Genomic DNA, 21136 nt, shown 5'->3' with positions numbered 1-21136 from the left:
TCCTGCCTCAGCCTTCCAAAAAAAAAAAAAAAAACCCTTTGATAGCCAATGAGTGTGCTGTTTTTAGAGAGATTGCTTGCATATGTGGCATAGACCAGATTATTCTAGAGTATCTGCTACATGCGCCTTGTCTTAAAGGTTTGTTTCTATTTATGTCTGAGTGTTTGCTTGAATACCTACCTGTATGCACACTGCATGCATGCAGTTCCTAAAGTGGTCAGAAGAGGGCACCAGACCCCTAGAACTGGGGTTAACAGGCATTGGGACCCACCATGCTAGGAATTGAACCCAGGTTCCCTGGGAGAGCGTGCTCTTAACTATTGAGCCATCTCCCCAGCCCTCATGAATTACAGTTTAATGATGTTTAGTTTGTCATAAATGATTGCTCCAAACTGAACAAAAATGGTGTGATGAGAAGTGATAGAGTTCAACCCTATTTTTAAAGAAGAGCCAGAGGAAAAATTAAAGTTGGAACTGAAGCCTTAAAGTTTGAAAAAGAAATCAAGGAAACAGGCCAGTTTGATAGTGTATTTTTCTCATAATTAGGAGTCCAAGAAAATAGTTGAACTTCAGGAAACACGGGTAAGTGCTAAAGAGATTACCCAGCATTGATTATAAAGATTCAAACCAAAACCAAACCAGGAAATTAAAATAAAATAAAAAATAAAAAAGAACCCTATTTTGCAGTAATATGACTTGATGTTTTAGGAGCTTTCATGGTCCCATCACTCAGTAACAGGCAGCACTCACAAAGCTGAGTTCATTGCTTCTTCATGAGGCTGAGCTTTGCTGGTGTTTACCCAAGTCCATCCTACCCCATTGGGCTTTCGATTCCGGGAGCTCAGAGGCAGGCGTGGCTCCCTGTTTGTGGAGTGTATGGCTAAGAGGAAGCCGTGGCTGAGTAGTTGGTGTAGATGTGTGTCCACTGTGTGTCTTTACCTGGTGCACTGAGGAGGTAGCAGCCAAGCCAGTGTGGCTGTGCCGATGCACACCCGTCATCTCATAGGAGGCTGAGCTCACGGCCAGCCTAGGCCATACAGAAGAGCCTGATTAAAAAGAGAGTTAGAAAAAGAGGTCCTGGATTTGAGAGGGGGAGAGAGAGAGAGAGAGGGTGGGAGGGGCAGAGAGAAAAGAGGAAGGTACGTGGGGTTGGTAGGAAAGGGGTGGAGGAAATATTATGATTATATTTTAATTTTAAAGTTATTAATAAAAGTTAGAAAGTAAGAAGTGTGGCTGGGATTATAGCTCAGTAGCAAAACACTGGGTGTGTGCTTGGCCTGCAGATAGTTAAATGAGGAGAACACTGATTGGCTGACTCAGAGTTCACTGAGTGAGGAGACCACTGATTGGCTGACTCAGAGTTCACTGGGTCATTGTAAGTGTTTTCTCTGTGAACTCTTGCTGCCACCCACACTCCATTCTCCAGTTCTCACACATTACTGTGGACTTCAGTCCTGAGACCCAGAGATGGGTGAGAAAACAGGGTCCACATTTCATTGTTTCCACAGCATTGCCGTTATTACACCAAGCATTTTAACTGGAAACATATTCTAGCTGATTTTAATGCATTTTTCATCAGTTACGATGGTTGGACTTAGCTTGTTCACACATAAAAGAAAAATTAACCAACTTGATGTATGTTATGTGTTAGACTACTAGTAGAAATAAAAATGAAAATAGTGCTTTGTTTACAGTGTGTTTATGCTGAAGAGAACGGTCAGTGCCTTGCGTTGGCATTCCATGGGCTTTTAACATGATCAGAACTTGGTGCTTTTTGTGGTTTAAGGTACTTTGTTATTCAAGATATTTGCTGTCTTAGAATGAAATTAAGCCCCCTTTCTCCACAGTGTTTCCTCCCCCTAACACCTCATTTATATAGATGTTTGTATTCTGAAAGGATTTTATAAATATAAGGCTAGAGTTCTAAGCACAGGCATGTAAGATTTGGATAGACTAATCCTGTTATGTTTTGATTGATTTTATTTTCTTTTTACTTATAATTTTTTACAGTTTCACACCAGCATCTTGCAAGCTTCAATCCCTTCCCTATCGCCACCATCTATGGGTGTGGAAACCTCTGAAAAGTCCAAGTTGCCTACTAAGCCTGAGACTTCATTTGAAGAGAAGTATGTTATTTATGGGCTAACATTGTGATATAAATGCTCAGAGCAATAGAGTAGACCAAAATAAGAGCGTAACCCATTTTTACAGACACTGTTTTCATCATCAGTTTTCTAATATTAAAATAAAATGCATGAATCAGGAAGTGATAGAGAGGAGCCTGGGGAAATGAGGGGCCTTTAAGAAACTTGGGTTTTACTTTCTAGGTCATCGGTGACTGTCAGAGGTGGAAGGCAGAATGGTTAGAGTTGGTGTCACGAGGCTCTGTGAAGGGTGGCTGTGGAGTCCACACAACAGGGACGTGGTCATTTCTCAGTTGGCAAATAGATATTTTGCCAGAAAATTCTCAAACTAATTGCCTAAATTTGAATTAGGCCTAAGAAAATGTTTAAAAATTAGAAATAGCTTTCTTTGCACTATTTTTTTAAACATTTCTATTCACTTAGAATATGCACAGCAGGCCCACCTATGATGGCTTGACTCGTGATTTTCGTTTTTGACTTTCAGTGTTGCTGTATTTCATTTTTGGTATAGTTTTTGATAAGTACAAGATAGTCAGCACACCCTTCTAAAGTTGACTTTGTTAGAGAAAGAGATTTTGCTCAGCCATAGGCTATTGGGTTGCTGTAAGTATGACCAAAGTAGAACAGGCTAAGCTGTGTTTTTGGTAGATTAACAAAAGGCACTTTTGACTTGACAATGATTTGAGCCTCCAATGGGCTCTTTGGGACTTCACCGTTGTAAGGAAAGTCTGTGTGGTGTTTGATTCATGACATTAACAAATGCCTTTTAAAAATATTTATTGTAGTGATGGAAAAGGAATCCTTGGTGCTGCCGCTGAAGCCTCACTGTGTGATGGTCTCTCGTAAGTTGTGTGCTGTTGAGTGTGAAGTATGATCAAGGCTTGAAAAAGCAGGAATCTGCTATGCTCACGTAACCATTGCTAACAGTGATCCATCAAGGCTGTTACATTCATACGTACAAGACTGCGTGGGTCCTGACAGCTGGGCTGGAGGGCTGGAGTTTACAAAGAGACACTCCTTTCTCGGCATCTCATGCCTGGCATTTGCAGATCTTTAGTCTTCCCTCATCAATTTTCATTTGAAGGTCAGAACTTTTCATTCATTTTGTGCTGATTCGTATTTTTTAGTCCAGTAGAAAAGAATCCCAGAGAAAGTGACAGCTGGCAGAGCTGCTCTGCACTTAGAGTTTAATAAACTGGCCTGATGGGAATGTTTATCCAAGTTAAAGTCTGGATCAGGTTAGGAAAGCCCAAAACAACCTGGAAAGCCTGTTCTCAGAGCAGAGCTCGGATGAGATGTTTCTATTTCTCTGTTATCTCACATTTTTTGGCAGTCAGTACTGCTGACAACTTACGTAAAAGCAGAAATGCCTTTTAAAAGTTCAGTTGCTTAGTTCTAGTTATTGGAGTAAACACATTCCTTCTTTAGTCTCTTCTCTGCTTTGTCTTCCTTTTTATCTTGTGTTGCTAGGGATCAGGCCTCAGGCCTCTCCCGTGCCAAGCACACTCTGGCACTGAAGTATACCCCCAGTCCCTCATTTTTTGAAACTGGCCCCATATTTGTGCGTTTAGATTTTGAGTAATACCATCTCCAGCTGTGTATACTGAACACTAATTATGTAAAAGAAAAAGTCTCTGTGACTTACAGACCCTTCTGCCTTCCTAGGCTAGCAAATGAATTATTATGGGCAATAACAAGGATTCCTCTAATGCAGTGGTTCTCAACCTGTGGGTTGTGACCCCTTTGGGGTGTGTGTGGAGTGACTCTTTCACAGGGGTCACCTAAGACTGTTGGGAAAACACAGAGATTTACATTACGATTCACGACAGTAACAAAATTACAGTTATGAGGTAGCAATGAAAATAATTCTATGGTTGGGGGTCACCACAACATGAGGAACTGTATTAAAGGGTCACAGCGTCAGGAAGGTTGAGAATCACTGCTCTAGTGAATTTTTCTTTTCTTCCTTCTCCCTCCCCTTCTCCTCCTCTCTTTATTTTTTCCTCTCCTCCTTTCTTTCTCATTTTTGGAGGCAGGCTGTCTTGATAGCCCAGGCTGTTGTCACACATTCAGCAATCCTTCGGCCCTAGCCTCTTGAGTACTGGAATTACAGGCTTGTCCCACAAAACCTGGCTTATTATGCTTTCCCAGACTCAGAAAAGTTATTCCTCTTTGAAAGAAAAGTAGACTTTCATTCTTCAAGTAGAAGGATTAGGTCTAACCGTGCACAAGCTTCTAAGAAGTTCCTAGTGTGAATGTGTAAGCGCCACTAGTCTGTGGAAAACACTGGCATTGCCAGGGCAGTCTTAAGTGGTTTTCCAGCTTCTGTGACATGTGTGGGACAGTTTGTGTTATTGGCGAGACAGTTAACCACCCTGCTTTTAAAAGAACTAAATGCTGCAATTTACTTAAGCACATAAGTGTTTGCTTGGATCCAGATTTTCTTTTATTACCAAGATTCAACCCCCAGACAGTTTTTAGTTTCCTTCTAAGATGATCTGCTTAGACACAGGCACCAGAGTCAACTTACTGTTAATTCTATTTATCATGTCTCTGTTGTTAGAACTTCAAGTCTGCAAAAATCCAGCAGCCTGGGCAACCTGAAGAAAGAAACATCAGATGGCATGGTAGTTTTGTGTTCTCTTTTCCTCCTTCCCCCCTTTTCCTTGTTACCCTAAGAAGAAAGTACTGAGGGATGGATCTTTATTTACACAGGGGAAAAAAATCATTTTAGGAAGAGCTTGTGGTTTCTCTGATGGGAAATTACTACCATAGTACAGTTAATGACAGATATTAAGAATGAATATAGAAGACTGAAAGTACATAAATGAAAGGCTGAGACAAATAAAACATTGTAGGAAATAAATACAACTAAGATTTTGTGGTTTGGAAGTGACCTAAATGACTTCCTATTTATGGAAGTATATATGACAACTGAATGTATGAAGGATTTTACAGTAGCCTTCCTTAAATGTCATTGTTTTTGAACAGGAAAAGGAGTCTATCCAGAAGCCTTCAGAGGTAATTTTTATATCTGAATCAAAGTATAAAAATCTTTTAAATTTTATGACTTGTAAGTTGAGGAAATGTCCCCAATCCAGGATACCAAGGCTGTCAGAGCCTCCAAAGCACTATGCTAGGTGCAGAAAGCCAGCTGGGAAGGTCATGTGCACACTCCTGTGTCTCAGGGAGGTGTGTGCATGAGTGTGTCTACAGAGAAGGCTGCAGAGAGGTGGAGTGTGCAGCGTGAGTGTGTGCAGAGAAGGCTGCAGAGAGGTGGAGTGTGCAGCGTGAGTGTGTGCAGAGAGGTATCTGTGGGGGAAAGAGTGGAATAAGGAGACACCGAGGGGCTTTGGCTGTAGGATGGTGGCAGTGTTTTTGAACTAGATGGGGTGGGTATGATTCAGAGAAGTGCTAAGTGCCACTGAGTTATTTACTTTGAAAAGTTAATTTTAGCCAGGAGGTGGTGGTGTAAGCCTTGAATCTCAGCACTAGAGAGGCAGAGGCAGAAGGACTTCTGAGTTTGAGTTCCAGGACAGCCAGGGCTACACAGAGAAACCATGTCTGGAAAAACAAACAACAGCAATAACAAAAAAGTTAATTTTGAGGGCTGGAAAGATGGCTTAGTGGTTAAGAGCACTGACTGCTTCTCCAGAGGACCTGAGTTCAGTTCACAGCACCCACATGGCTGTTTACAACCCTCTATAACTGTAGTCCCGTGAATTTCAGTGCCCTCTTCTGGTGTGCAGATGTACATGCAGACAAAACACCCATATACATAACATAAATTCATAAATAAATCTTTCTTTTTTTAAGTTAATTTTGAGTTGGGCATGGTGACACATACTTATATTCCAAGCACTTGGGAGGCAGAGGCAGGTGGATCTCTGTGAGTTTGAGGCCATCCTGGTCTACATAGCAAGACTCTGTCTGAAAAAAAGTTAATTTTGAGATCTGAACCCAGCACCCAGCTCACAAACTGCAAGAGACCCAACCCCCTTTTCTATTTTATACACACACACACACACACACACCCCAGAAAGTTAACCAAGCCCATGTCCATACTCTGCAGCACACTGGTCACCTCTCCTCCCTGGGGTACCACATCTGATCCACTGCCCGCTTTCTCCTCTTGATTCCCATCCAAGCCAGGGCTCCACACCAGTGGGCTTCCAACTCGGTGGTTGAAAGAGTCCACTCCTGGCATTAGAGTGTGGGACAATCATGTAGAAATACGGAAGGGATGTAATGTATGAGAGGAGAATAAAAGTTAAAAAAAATACAAAGAGCCAGGCGGTGGTGGCACACATCTTTCATCCCAGCACTCGGGAGGCAGAGCCAGGCGGATCTCTGTGAGATCCAGGACAGGCACCAAAACTTCACAGAGAAACCCTGTTTTGGAAAACTAAAAAACAAAACAAAAAAACAGAACCACAAACTTAACAGAACTTCTAAGAAATAGGGGTGGGGCATTGCTTGAGAACATGATAATGAAGGGGCTTCAAGTGACGTGTGAGGCTGAGGTTATTCTGGGGCTGGAGAGACAGCTCGGTGGTGTAGTGCAGACTCTACACACATGAGGACCCGAGGTCAGATCCCAGTAACTACCCAAGGTGCTGGGCGTGGAAGCACATGCCTGTCCTCCCGCTGCCGGGAGATCTCGGGGACAGAGGATCCCTGGGACTGGCCAGCCAGTCTAGTCAGTCAGTGGGCTCCAGGTTCAGTGAGAGACTGTCTCAAAAAATACAGTGAGGAGAAATAGAAGACACCCAACCTTGAGCCTCCATATGCACACATGAACACGTGTACCTGACAAGCATACATTATTATTTACATACAGACATGCAAAGCCTACATATAGAACAAGTGCAGGCCACTATGCTATGGTCTCAGACTAGTTCCCAGGCTGCCCCTGACTAGGGTGTAGATGTAACCAACTGTCTTATTAAAATAAGAAACACAGAACCAATGTAAAAGAGAAAGCCGAGAGGTCAGAGCTCAGAGCTAAAATCTTAACTCTTGCAGTGCTCCTACCTCCCCGAAAGAGAGCTACTTCCTGTGTGTCTGTCTTTAAATAGTCTTTCTGTTCTGCCTTCTCATTGGTTGTAAACCCAAACACATGACTGCCTCATCACTGCCTGTAAGTACCGCCCTCCAGGTCTTAAAGGCATATGTCTCCAATGCTGGCTGTATCCCTGAACACACAGAGATCTACCTAGCTCTGTCTACCAAGTGCTGGGATTAAAGGCATGTGCCACCACCGCCATGCTCTTGCTATGGCTCTAATAGCTCTGACCCCCGGGCAACTTTATTTATTAACATACAATGAAAATCACATTTCAGTACAAATAAAATACCACCATACTAGGGTGTAAGTATTGGGTAGTCATAAAATGAACGTTTCAGTAAAAAAAAAAAGAAAAAGAAAAAGTTAATTTTGGGCCATTGAGATGGTTCCAGGGGTGAAGGCATTTGCCGTCAAGTCCGATAGCTTAGCTTAAACCCCCACAGTATTCAGGTAGAAGGTGAGAATAACTCCCACAAGTCATGCACTGACCTCTACACACATGTGTTGTGGCACATGCACCCCCACACATGCACATAGACACACATACACATAAGTAAATAAATATTTTTTAAAAGTTTACCTCCATCTGTTATTAGAAAACCAACCTGTGATGTTAGAGCCATGTGCTGTGGTCATCTTTGTGACCACAGCTGCCTTCCCCAGGCCCTGCAAAAAGCCTTTCGATTACCAGCTGGCCAGTTCCAGTCCTGACTGTCAGCTCCGAGTGCCTGAGTCCTTAGAAATGGAACTGGCCAAAAATAGTCAGTGGACACAACTGTCACTCAGGTCCTTTCCAACCCTTTGTTCAGTAAGTGATGGACTTGTCAGTGTTGAGAGACAAGTGTTAGTTATCTGCAGATGATGACTGTATTGTGCATGTAGACTTTGAGTTAGTATAGTCAGCCGTCTTTTGACCTTTCAGCAGCTCTGTAAAAGAAAAGCAGAAAGCAGGAGTTAGAAAAGAAATGCAACCTCTCTCAGTGATACTAAGCTGAGAAATGTTCTTTATGAGCTTAATGGCTGGTGCAAAGTTGGAATGAGAAGAATGCAAGATAACTGAGTAGGATCTCCTCATTGTGTTTGAAAGCATGTGCACTGGCTGCTTTGTGGACTTGCCCTAGGCTTCTGCTGCTGTAGTGGTGATTTAGGGATGTAAAACCATTTATAGCTCTACGTCATACTTGCATCCTGGGTATGGATGTCTTCACTGCATGTCTTGAAGGAATGAGGTGGATGGAATTTAATTGTTTTTTAAAGCTGTCTTAAATATTTAAAGTGACAAATGTATTGATTGTAGATGGAGTTAGACTGTTCACTGTGTTGCTGTTTATTGCTTAGGCTTCCTTAATGTGTCACTTGGCGTTGGTCTTAGTGTGTTCCTTCAGTGGTCTGTCCAGTGATGTGGCATTGAGTTGAGCCCAGCCTCCTGTCCTAAGGATTATGCATCCTAACACTCAGTTACCTCCTCATCACCCCTCAGGATAAAGCTCCACACGACAGCCGCACCTTTGGGACCCTGCCTCCCAAGGTTCCTGGACATGACACCTCCATGGATGACAACCCCTTTGGCACTCGAAAAGCCAGGTCCTCCTTTGGCCGAGGCTTTTTTAAAATCAAAAGTAACAAGAGGACAGCAAGTGCACCTAACCTTGGTATGTGTGGCAAGAAGACCTCGGTCCTGACCTTCCAGATGGAGGGGAAGGCTTGGTTCCACCCATCTTTTGATCGATTCTCTTTCTCAGAAAGGAAGGTGAATGCCTTGGGGGCGGGGGGATGTTAGCAAAAATGCTTCCATGGATTTAATTTTCAGTGTGAAGTCAACTCCTACCCCATTCTGTCCAGTGATATAAATAGCGAAATGAAATCATCCTACCGCTGTGGTGGTCTGTGACTTTGTGTGGACAGTCTCCCCTCTGTGGTGGTGGGGTGAATGAGTCCCATGGATGACCCTGTACAGTTTGTATAGTCTTGGTGCATGCATGCATTCCTCCTACGGGCATTGGCCTTGGAGGGAGGAGTCTGATCTGTTTCATTTTGTCATCCCTGTGTTCTCTCCACTGGGCTGCGTGTGTTGTGTGCATTGTTGGGATACCTGAAGATCGTAAACGAAGTGCCAGTGCACCCACCTTAGGTACCGTACCCCTGCATGCCAGCCTTCACTGGTGCTGCATTCCAAGCCATCTAATCCCCACTCTTGGCCTCTGATCTCTACCAAGCAAGCTGGCTGCAATCAGAAAATGTAGTCTGTTCCAGAATATTCCTTCATCTTTGGCTAAAACAGACTCCACGGAGACTTTGCTTCTGAGCCTACATGCTCTTTTAACCAGTGCTATTGACACCTTTTAAGTAGCTCTGAGAGGCCCTACAAATGCCCAGCAGCCTGCAGGGTGCAAGGCTGGAATGAACTGGTGTCATACATCCCAGCTCCCCGCACCCGTGACCGGACCGTCACCCACCAACTCTCCTTCCCCCTTCATGTGTTCATTTTCCCAACCTTCCCCCAAGACATCTGCTGCCAGGCAGGAGCTGACTTACTGCTCTTGGAGGAACATTCTGGAGATTTTATTACTTTGGTGTTGGGGATATTTAGTGATGACAGAGGTGACTAAGTATCTGAGGAGCCTCCATCAGAGTGCTTGTAAGAGAAGTTCATTTTGTCTCCCTGTGGGAAATAGTGTGAAGAAAGTCTCCCCCCCAAAATAAATAAATAAAATAAAAGAAGTATGATGCTTTTTAAATGAGTTGGGCTAGGAACATTTTCAGGGTACCCATACCACTGTGGCTGTGGCGTGAGAGTGGATAGAGCCCCCTGGGTTTCCCTGAGGCTGTCACCTTGTATACATACCCAGTTGTTGACACACGTGTCCTTGCAGAGTGAGGTCATTCTCTTTGGAGCCTGAAGTGTTTGCAGTGAGCGCTGGCTGTACAGACTAAACTCTTCTAGCTGGACAGCTACATTCAGCTACTCCTGTGTCTCTCTAGGGCAGTAGCCAATGCTTGTAGGCCAGTGCTGCTTATTATAACCTGTAGTCACAGCTCTGCTTCATAGAAAATTCAACTTCTGCAACCTCTGCAAACCCTTCTGAGACCTTTTCCTCATTTGTTTGAACAAGTGTTATCTTCCCTTATAAATGTGAAGTTGACATTTTGGACCACAGCAGCCCTGTCTTTGCTTGTGGCTGTCCTTCAGGAATGGGCAGTTGCATGTGTGGGTCTTCAGTGGCAAATGTGGTGCGGCTCTTTCAAAGCCAAGTCAAGAAAGACTGATTTCACATCCAAGGAAAACCTCACATTGTTCTCTCAGCAGCCAATATGTGATAGGCTAGGAGCTGAGACAGGGTCTCAGCTACAGCCTGGTCTGGCCTTGGCCTCCTGAGTGCTAGGATTTAATGGATGTGCACCACCATATTGGTGATTCATTTCTTGAAAAAGAATTGCTTGTCCTCTGTAACTGATGTGATCTAAATGGCAAAGGAGAAGGAGTGTTAAGAAGAAAATGACATAGAATTTGAATTCAGTATCAAATAAAATTTGAGAGAAGACTTTCAGGGAAACTGGAGAGTTTGATAAATCCCCTGTGTCCTTGGCACATTAAATTGGGGCTCTGCATAGTCTGTGGGTATGGGGCTGGTGAGTGAGGTTGGGCTCAGAGGTTTTGGTGCCATCTGCCTATGAAAATCAAGCCATCCTTCAGTGCTGCGAGCCTGAAGAGGCAGCTAAGCAGAGTCTTGGTGTAAAATGCAGGAAGGATAGAAGACGGCAGGAAAGGGGGGTGGTGACCTTGGAGACTGTAGAGACTAGCTGGGCCAACACCAGGTTAGGCACAAGCTCATCACGAACTCCTGTCATCAAGAATGTAACAGTTCTGAGACATTTTATTTTAAAGAGTCCCACATTGTAGCCCATGTTTATCTCACAATCAGTTCTTTGTGTCAGCCTCCAGGTGGTGGATTTACATGTGTGCACCGCCACACCGGCCATGCCACACATTTTTAATCTCAAAGGGGTGATTGTAAGCTGATTAACTTTATGCAGGAGAGTAGGCTGTAGAGAACATACACTTAACACGCATTTTTCATACTTAAGGGCACTCTTTGTAAATCACTGATTTATAGACCCAAAGAAGAATTCTTAAGGGGCTAAAACCAAGAAGGTTAATATTTAGTTATATTCATATGGTCTTTATTCTATCCTTGGGACAGCTGAGACAGAAAAGGAGACAGCTGAGCACCTAGATTTGACTGGTACATCTCGGCCAAAAGGTTCACAGGGGACCAGTCCTTTCCAGATGTCTCCACCATCTCCAGATTCCAAAAAGAAGTCCAGAGGCATCATGAGACTCTTTGGGAAGTAAGTGGAAGGAAGGGCAGGTAGAGTACCTGACTCCTGTGTTGCTCAGTGCAGGGGGTAATGGGAGGATTGGCTGGCAATGGGCACTGAATCCTAAGGCTTCATGGAAGGAAGACTGATTTGGGATTCATTAACTCATTGGGCCTTGGCTAACATTTAAATTCAAATACCTGGGCTAATGGCATACAAAACGAACAAACAACAAAAAACCGCTATGATTAACCTTTAAAGCAGAGGCCTCCTGAGGTCTAACACGACCATGTGTGTTGTATCTTCAGACTCAGAAGAAGCCAGTCGACGACTTTCAACCCAGATGACATGTCCGAACCCGAATTCAAAAGAGGAGGGACAAGGGCAACTGCAGGCCCCAGGCTTGGTTGGTCTCGAGATTTAGGGCAGTCCAACAGGTAAGAACACCTGTGGGCTCACTACTGCCGGCGTCCTGGCTTACTGCTGTGTCTGGTAGGAGTGGTCCTGTTCGCCAGTGGCTGATGACAACTGTGTTGGTGAGGGCTGTGTGAGCATGTGAGGTTTCGGGAACATGGACACTTCAGTGGTCCTTGGGCTTAATGTTTAATGTGGTTAGCCCCTGGAAGCATAGTCTTCTAAAGATGGGGCAGCCTAGTGGTTAGGAGCTGGGCCTAAGGGCTGGGCTTGTGGCCTAGTAGCAGAGACCTTGTCAGCATACATGGGGTCCTGACTGAGTTCCAACCTCAGAACTAAGAGGTGGGAGCAGGGTGGGGATGGGGGGGATAAAAATTGTGTTCTAGAGTCCAACCTCTTGGACTTGCTCTCTGGTCTCATTGGCCACCAGCCAAGTGACCTTGATCTGTGGCTTCCACATTCTGCACCTACCCCAAGGGTGAGGATTGAGTTGATATGGGTCAAATATCTGTCACATAACAACTGATCAATAAACATTAGCCATTGGTGTAGTCTTGGAAAGTACTTAAAGACACATTCTATCAGAATTCCTGGGCTTATCAAGACCAAATAAGCAAATAAATGCCTCCTTACACTGGATGGGGGAAAAGGCTGTACAGTGTTTCATTATTAGGACTCCAAGAGCTTTCCTTGTGCTTTGTTGATGCATAGAACCAATTTGGAGCCAACTATACTGACCTCCTGAGCATAAGAGGGTGGGGTTGGCAAACACGAAGGTGTTGATGCTGAGCCTTTTAAAAGAATAATCAGCTGGAAACAGACGCTCCCACACAGGTGGAGCCCTGGACACAGGTTTCATCAAGAAGTTCCCTTTGGCCTTCAGATAACAGATGTTCTCACTTGCCATATGTTCTCAAGCACAATAAAGAACTCCCTTGTGCTATTAAAAAAAAGTTTTGTCATGTGCATACTGGGGTGTGTGCATGCATGCATGCTCTCTCTCTCTCTCTCTCTCTCTCTCTCTCACACACACACACACACACACACACACACACATACACACTATAAATGTTTTTTTAAATTTAGCTATGTCACCCTTATATTTTTTTCTTTCAAGCTATAAAACTGTGTAAATAAAAGAAAATACAAACTTTATTTGGAGAGTCCCTTCCTATACTTAGCAGGAGTATATTTTATTATCTTCTCGGTGACCTCTGCCAGAGAGAAACCATAATTCTGCCAGAGTGAATTCATATTAGACTTGAATTTCTTTCTGCCAAGTCGAGTGTTTCCTTTGGGAGTGTGCTCTTTGGATAGCATCATTTGAATCTGACTTATATGGCTCAACTTGGTGTTTTTCTATAGAGTGAGTTCTTAGTAGCTCCCATTGATTCATTTGCAGTTTCCTTTGGATTGAAAACAGGGATTTTAGAAGGTAATTTACCAATCTTGTACAGAAAATTAGGTTTTCCTTGGTTAAATGTGTGTCACCATGGAATTTCCATATGGATTGTACACACAGTTGCTCAGTATAGACTGTTAAGCGTCAAGACTGGCTTAGGGTTGTTGCGTATTTTCCCACAGTGACCTGGATATGCCATTTGCCAAATGGACCAAGGAGCAAGTGTGCAGTTGGCTAGCAGAGCAAGGCTTGGGGTCCTACCTGAGTTCTGGCAAGCACTGGATTATATCTGGCCAGACACTTTTGCAGGCTTCTCAACAAGACCTCGAGAAGGTAGCTGCTTCTATTTTGTTTGTGCATATGAAGAAGGGAATGTGGTTGTTGTTGGGGATCTAACTCAGTGATACAGTGCTTGTCATCCCCAGCAACACCCACCCCCATCCCCTGCCAGAATTGAGTCCTTAACTATTCTAAAACAAAGCAGTTTGAGTGGAACTCGTGTTACTACTCTTGAAAAAGTATTAGCTTATGTAATTATATAGCTGTTATATATAATGAGTAGACCTCATATCATGAATTGAGCTCATATGTCTCGGTCATTTTGTAGACTACATTGACTTATCTTTTCAATGTAATATATGCAACTCAATTTTACTTCACAAAAGAATATTCTGTATTTTATGTTTTAATTATTAAACATTTGTATACAAAATAGGAGTAAAATCCCCATTACACATTCAACATTTTCTTTTTTACGAATAAATTCCTAGGCAATATCTGACATTCTACTCAGCCCATTGTGGTAGACTTGGGCCTTTTCTTCAGCAATGTTGTGTTGGCCCAAGGCTCATACTATAATTTAATGTAGAATGGGTTTATTAGCCTCAGGTAGTATTTAACTTAATACAGAGCTGTTCTTGAAGTGCAGCTTCATTGTGGAGGATTCTGCATTCTTTGCTGGTGGGTCCAGCACTGATGGGTAGAATTCTAAGGTTCTGTTTATTGTTCAGGAGCTTGGCATCAAGCATTCACTGCATCGCAAGAAGCTCCAGCTGGCCCTGCAGGCCCTGGGATCTGAAGAAGAGACCAACTATGGAAAGCTGGACTTCAACTGGGTCACTAGTAAGAGGCTCTTATGGGTGAAGAAGAATAAATATTGTCGAATTTTCTCCTTGATCAAGAAATAGGCATTTGTAGCATGGTAACGACACTGGCTTTTCTCCTTTAGGATGGCTGGATGATATTGGCCTCCCTCAGTACAAGACCCAGTTTGACGAAGGGCGGGTGGATGGTCGGATGCTGCATTACATGACTGTGGTAAGTGGCTCTCTATTTTAGGTGTTTCCTGAGAAGTTGATGTTGTAAGACTTGGCAATTGGTACAGCTTTGAGATAATTTGAAACCCAATTTAAGCCAGCAAAACTAAACTTAGCCTAAGCTATCTACAGGTTTGATATAGTCAATAAATTCTGAAGTGCACATTGTGAATGTTTGCGTTTTGTGGTATTGAATTATCTCATAGAGTGAAGCCCTGGTCATTTCTGCATCACCCTTTGTCCTGGCATCCACAAGGCCTGGCCTCCTCCTTTGCCTTCCTTTACATTGCTGTTTCCTGAAATGCTTCTCACTTCAGATCTGTCTCATGAGGCGAGAGTCACTGGGGTGAAGGTGAGAGGAGGCCTTGGCACAACTTCCTTCTCATTGGATATTTCTAGTCTTCCAGCCAGTGTATAGAAAGACCATTCCCTACTTAGAGCAGCGGGGAGATGGATTCCAGAACCTTGTTCTAGACTCCATAGTAGGATTAATGTTTTACACCAGATACTTTTATTTGAAGAGCATTTTGTAAACTAGGCAGCCCCATAGCTGTTATCTTTGTTAAATAAGTGGAAATCAACCTGGTAAGTCCATAAAGATTTCTCACTGTGAAAGAAATTTGAGCTCAGCTCATAGGGTTTGTGTTCTTTTATCATTGAACTTTCCAGCTTGGTGGGAACATCACATGACCTTGCATGAACAGCCCTAATGAGTCTGGCACGTTTTATCGTCACCGTCTTTTTTTAACCACGTATTCCTGGATGCTCAATTCTCAGATAAACCTTTAAGTTAGTGTTATTATCATCTCCATCCTTAAGATGAGGAAACAAGGAATTGAGAGGTTCCCTTAGTTACTGAGTGGTAGGGTGTCAGAGAGAATTTAAACCCAGGCTCACTGTTCCACCTGGGACAAATAGAGTGACTTTTGTCTTGCCTCTGTCCATGCCCATGGGTGTGATGGGTCACATCCATGGGAATTTGAGCAACTTCATACTTGAAAACCACAGGAAGCACGTACAGGATCTTCATGCCTGAACGATACTGAGTCACCCAGGAAGGTGTGATCTGTGAGTCCCAAGTCAAAAGTCCCTCTTAGAATGTGGTCCCCTGCATTGGCTCCAGGAACAGAAAAAGGATCTGGCTGGGAAACTGGCAAAAACCAGGAAGTAAAAGGCCAATCTGGGAGCCAGTGAGATGGCTGGGCAGGTTACAGCGCATGCCATGTTAGCTAGATGACCCGAGTCCTGTCCCTGTGACCCGTGGAAACCCTGTGACCCATAGAAAGGTGGGCAGCGAGAACTGGCTCTGCAAAGCTGTCCTCTAGTCTCCACGTGTGTGCTTGAGTCCTTCCATATACGCGTACACATGCACTAGTGATAATAACAAGTAAGCCCTAAAATTAGCAAAAGCTGAATGAAACCTGTACTTTGTTTTATCTTTGTTAGTTTCTTAATTTTGATGTGTGCCACACTTTCATAAAATGTAACTATCAGGAGAAACTGTAAAATGTACATAGAACTCTATACTATCTAGAAATCCTTGTTTAAGTTTAAAATTATTTTAAAATATTTATATATTTGCTTTTTCTATTTTTTGTTTTTTTGGAACGGGATCTCACTGTGTAGCTTCTGGCTGTCTTGGAACTCACAGAGATCTGCCTGCCTCTGACTTCTGAGTGCTGGGATTACAGGCATGCACTACAATGCCCAGACTTAAAAGGGTTTTTTTGTTTTGTTTTGTTTTAGGAGATTTTATTTATAATGTACACAGTGTTCTGTGTGTATGCTTGCACACTAGAAGAGGGCACCAGATCTCATTACAGATGGTTGTGAGCCACCTCTGGAAGAGCCACTAGTACTCTTAACCTCTGAGCCATCTCTCCAGCCCTTTAAAAAGGGTTCTAAATGAAAGCAATCCTTGTAAAAATTCTTCAGATATATTTTCAGAAGTATATATTTAGATATTTCCTAATTTGATAGACTTTAGTTAAATGAAAGTAGCCTATACTTGAAATGTTTGGAATGAGTATCGTAATTTTAGATTAAAATATGTTAAATGCTTTTTCTAATTTATCATAAGATACTAATTTTAATAAATTAATCCTACAAAAATTTAGGAAATAATTTTTGCTTAGTAGCCTCAAGGATAAACCACTAACTTTTTATTTTTACTCTTAAAAACAGTTTTATAGTAAGTTAATTTCTTTGACTTTTTTTTTCACAAGAAATGTGTTATCAGTAAGATATGCTGTGTGCCTACATGGGCAGCCCTCTGCTTATTCTCTGGGTGTGTTTAGAAGATTTATCTCGGCACTGCCCTGAAATCACCTACTGCTGAAATAATTTGTTTAGGTGTGTTGGGCATGTTTGAAATTGCTCTTCAGGGCCTCAGACTGTCCAAAGAGTTTCCTTTAAAAAGTTGATTGGTAATATGTTGAAACTTAAAAGTCTTAATCTCTTTTCTCTTTTACTATTACCCACACCTTGCACTGAGGGACATGATTTTTCCAACAGTCACCATGTCTGCTAGGTGAAGCAAATAACTCAGACTGGGAACTTTGCAGGCCAGGAAGCTTGATCCTAAGTGAACGTTCTGGCTCAGTGGTCTGCTGAGAGAAAGGCAGGGCTATGTGGCTGCCGACCTTCAGGTGTTTGAGTGTCTACTTTGCTTGCAGAGCGAGTTCTTGGGACTAAGGAGGAAACAGGAATTCCTCGAGGCCCAGCACCACAGCACTTAATCTCAGCTGCTCTTGAGGTGGAGGCAGGGGGATCTTGAGTTGAGGCTAGCCTGGCTGCAAAGAGACTGCCCCTCCCTGCCCCTAATAAATGGCAGGTCATCATGTGTAGTGACCAGTGGGTGCCTTTCAGAGCCCTGGTATGACGCTGTCCTGTCAGAGCATCAGCAAGAATCAGAAAGAGGTAGCAGATTTGGGGAAAAATATGAATTTGAGGTTCTAGGGAAGGATTTGTGGAGAACAGAAAAGGGGTTCTGTTACTAAATGAAACCTGAAATCACAAGCAGAGTCCTGAGATTCCCCAGGGAGTCCGGGCCTCCTGTTGTGGGCCAGCACCATGAGCTCCTCACTTCTCCTGCAGGATGACCTGCTGTCCCTGAAGGTTGTGAGTGTGCTGCACCACCTCAGTATCAAAAGGGCCATCCAAGTCCTGAGGATCAACAACTTCGAGCCAAACTGCCTGCGGAGGCGGCCATCTGACGAGGTAGCGTTTCAGACAGGAAGCTTGCACACATGAACTTGACAGTCTGTGTGTGAAAGCTCTTCTTGGAAGCTGCAGAGAGAGCTGGTTTCCTTAGCCTAGATCCTGTCTCGCTGACTTCGTGGGCTTTGCTTTCTTGTGTCCCTCCCTGTTACTCCCATGAAGATCCTACTGAGTCACTGAGGCCACGGGTTGTTTCTCTGCGTCCTCCTGTTCATGGCTGTACTTTTTACCGCCAGCCACCTCAGCCCACAGAGTAAAATGTCACCGTAGATATTTTCTTTATCCTTTCTTACTACTGCAGAAAAAAAGCTTGAATCTGTGTTCTTTCAAAGAGCAGTCAAATTAGCAAACACTTGTTTTGCCTTTTCTTTGAATAGTTCATGGGACACCAGATAGTTGCTTTCCAGGCCAGACCTGTAGACTGCATGTGTAGGTTTAGTATCTCAGTCCTGCCATCAGCATCTGAAGTATACTATGTGTTTGTTTTCACAGAACAGCATCACCCCATCTGAGGTTCAGCAATGGACCAATCATCGTGTGATGGAGTGGCTACGCTCCGTGGACTTGGCGGAATATGCCCCCAATCTCAGAGGCAGTGGTGTCCATGGAGGGCTCATGGTAAAGCTCTCTTTAGTTTGAAATTGACTGCTTGCTTGGTTTCCTTTAGTTCAAAGGGTGAGCAGTCTTGATCTGAAATCTACATTGCTTTAAAACCTGTGACTTTGGTGCTTCCACATCACAAGTGGAAAATTATACGTCGTGGACCAGGTCTTGTGTACTAGAAGAATGGCATCAAGTTATCACGAGGCTGTGCGTGTACAAAGCATAAGTAAATCTGTGTTGCCACTCAGTCCCACCCCCAAGAGAAATCATTACTTCATGCTGATATTCCAGAATCTAAATGCTGGTTCCAACATTGTGGGAAGGGACACTCATCCTGTATTTAGTGATCCTGAGGTGACTGGTCCCAGCCCTCCTGTGTTTACGCTGGATCTCTCTTGGATACTACATCGTTAGTGTCTTTCTCTAAACTAGGTGTATGCCCGTTTCTTTTCACTGCTCTTTAGTATTGAATGACATGCAGCAGCCATCTCTCACATGATCGTGGCTTTTAAACTCCTGTGCAGACACAGGCTGTATTTCTGCACGTCAGTGTTCCGTGGTGGCTTTCCGAGGCGGCGGCGGCGTTGTAGACAGACAGACTGCTGCCACGGAAGCCTGGGTTGCACCACCAGTTTGCCCACTGACTCAGGCACGGTGATGAGTGCAGGCTGGAGAGGCAGCTCAGAGCACTGGCTACTCTTGCAGAGGACCTGGGTTCAGTTCCCAGCACCCACATGGTGGCCAGTGGCCATCTGTGACCCCAGTTCCAGAGGATCTGACACCTTCTTCTAGCCTCTGGGCACTGTACACATGTGGTATTCATACATGCATGTAGGCGAATGCTTTTACACAAAACAAATAAATAAATCTTAAAAACTGGAAGCCCACGCCCTCAGCTGTGCTTCTGCAGACAGTGAAGTACTTCACTACAGCTATGTATGACCTGTGGTGCCTTTTACCTTTACCAACCCCAGTTTTTCTTACAGGTTCTTGAGCCTCGTTTTAATGTGGAAACTATGGCTCAGTTATTGAACATTCCACCAAATAAAACCTTGTTGCGTAGACATTTGGCCACCCATTTCAACCTTCTGATTGGTGCTGAGGCCCAGCACCAGAAGCGAGATGCCATGGAGTTACCAGATTATGTACTGCTAACAGCTACTGCCAAAGTGAAGGTTGGTTCAAGTTTGTGGCATTTAATCAGTGTGTGATGTTTGCAGAGGCTCCATTATTCCATTTTTTAAGATTTACTCAGTTTTATTAATGAGTTTAAAAGTCTATACACACACATATTTATGAATTTCAAGAGCAATTAAGGGACTGCATATTTGAAATTTTCTGCTGAAGTCATTTATATTAGAATTAAAGACGATGTTGGCTTCTGTCGTCAGTGTATTGTGAAACCTCAGGACTATGACTTGGGCGCAATTTACCATTGCAATGGTTTCACTTTCCTGTTGGTAAATAGGTATAAGAGGGGAACTTAGGGTGGGAATAACTGTGTGGTGAACACATGCCTGGTAGGTATGAGGCCTGGGGTTGGTCTCCAGTGCTGCTAATAAGTAAATAGAAAGGTTTCTCCTTGCACATGTTAGGAAGGTTTCTCCTTGCATGTATTAGGAAGGTTTCTCCTTGTACATATTAGGGCAGTTTCTCCTTGCACATATTGGGACAGTTTCTCCATGCACATATTAGGACAGCTTCTCCTTGCATGTGTTAGGAGGTTTCTCCATGCACATATTGGGAAAATTTCTCCTTGCACATATTGGGACAGTTTCTCCATGCACATATTAGGACAGCTTCTCCTTGCACATAGTAGGAAGTTTTCTCCTTGTACATATTAGGAAGGTTTCTCCTTACACATATTCAGCTTGTTTGGTTTATAAGTCAGAAAAATCTTAAGGAGAGAGTCAAAACCAGGGGTTGTTATACCTGCCTGTCATCCCAGCATACAAGAGGCTGAGGCAGGAGGATTACAAATCCAGGGTTGGTCTGAGCTAAGCATAAAGACCCTGGAGTGTTTTTTACTTACCAGGGTGTGTGGGTTACAGAAGACTACTTTTCCTTTTTTTGAGTTAGTCCTACATTAACTTGTCTGTATGTGTTATTTCTACATCCTTGATGTGAAGACAACTTATAAGTTCTCCCAGAAACATATGCCAAGCTTTCTTTGTTTGGTTTTACCCTGTCTGCTTTGGATTCCTTTCTCCTTGGGGTCTGTGTAGTGACTAAGGTGAAGTTTCTCTCCTAAAGGTCAGTAGACACTTTCTCTCCAGGAGTGCGAACTCCTTTACCACTCACCAGTCTTACTACGAAGCAGAACAGGCAAACAAAGTAGTCACAGCTTTATCATCTGCCATCCCTTCCTCCCTCTTCCTTCCCTCTTCTCCATCCAACTTCAGATTGAACCTAGGGTCTTAATCGTATTGGGCAAGTGCTCTACCATGACCTACACACTCCAGTCTGCCCTCCTGTTAATTTTTTTTTTTTTTTTTTTTTTTTTTTAATTTTTGAGTCAGCCTGTGATTCTCCTGCCTCAGCTCCCAAGTAGCTGTGACTGCCAGCAGGCCTGTGCCGCTAGACCAGTTAGGACCACTGTCTTTTACTGATCTTAGATTAAATAGCCTTGCAAAGTTTGACTCATCCCTGT

The 21136-nt window shown here is 43.5% G+C and overlaps 1 protein-coding gene across 15 annotated transcripts in view; it reads left to right on the top strand.

Moving 5' to 3' along the window:
• Ppfibp1 (PPFIA binding protein 1) overlaps positions 1-21136 on the top strand; it is a 152190-nt gene that overhangs the window by 128205 nt on the left and 2849 nt on the right. For 9 of the 15 annotated variants that reach the window (XM_028891653.2, XM_037203976.1, XM_028891648.2 and 6 more), the window contains 14 exons: positions 2011-2126; positions 2930-2986; positions 4708-4771; positions 5136-5165; positions 8693-8864; positions 9311-9343; positions 11415-11562; positions 11841-11969; positions 13531-13681; positions 14359-14470; positions 14577-14665; positions 17761-17883; positions 18376-18501; positions 19473-19661. In XM_028891653.2, the coding sequence (XP_028747486.1) occupies positions 2011-2126; positions 2930-2986; positions 4708-4771; positions 5136-5165; positions 8693-8864; positions 9311-9343; positions 11415-11562; positions 11841-11969; positions 13531-13681; positions 14359-14470; positions 14577-14665; positions 17761-17883; positions 18376-18501; positions 19473-19661 (1539 nt within the window). The remainder of the gene's footprint in view (positions 1-2010; positions 2127-2929; positions 2987-4707; positions 4772-5135; positions 5166-8692; positions 8865-9310; positions 9344-11414; positions 11563-11840; positions 11970-13530; positions 13682-14358; positions 14471-14576; positions 14666-17760; positions 17884-18375; positions 18502-19472; positions 19662-21136) is intronic. The other 6 variants (XM_037203977.1, XM_037203975.1, XM_037203980.1 and 3 more) reach the window with 3 other exon arrangements.

The sequence above is a fragment of the Peromyscus leucopus genome, chromosome 3, assembly GCF_004664715.2.
Source record: "Peromyscus leucopus breed LL Stock chromosome 3, UCI_PerLeu_2.1, whole genome shotgun sequence".
NCBI lineage: Eukaryota > Metazoa > Chordata > Mammalia > Rodentia > Cricetidae > Peromyscus > Peromyscus leucopus.
The sequence above is the reverse complement of the archived record's forward strand: the minus strand, read 5'-3'. Positions and strand labels throughout refer to the sequence as shown.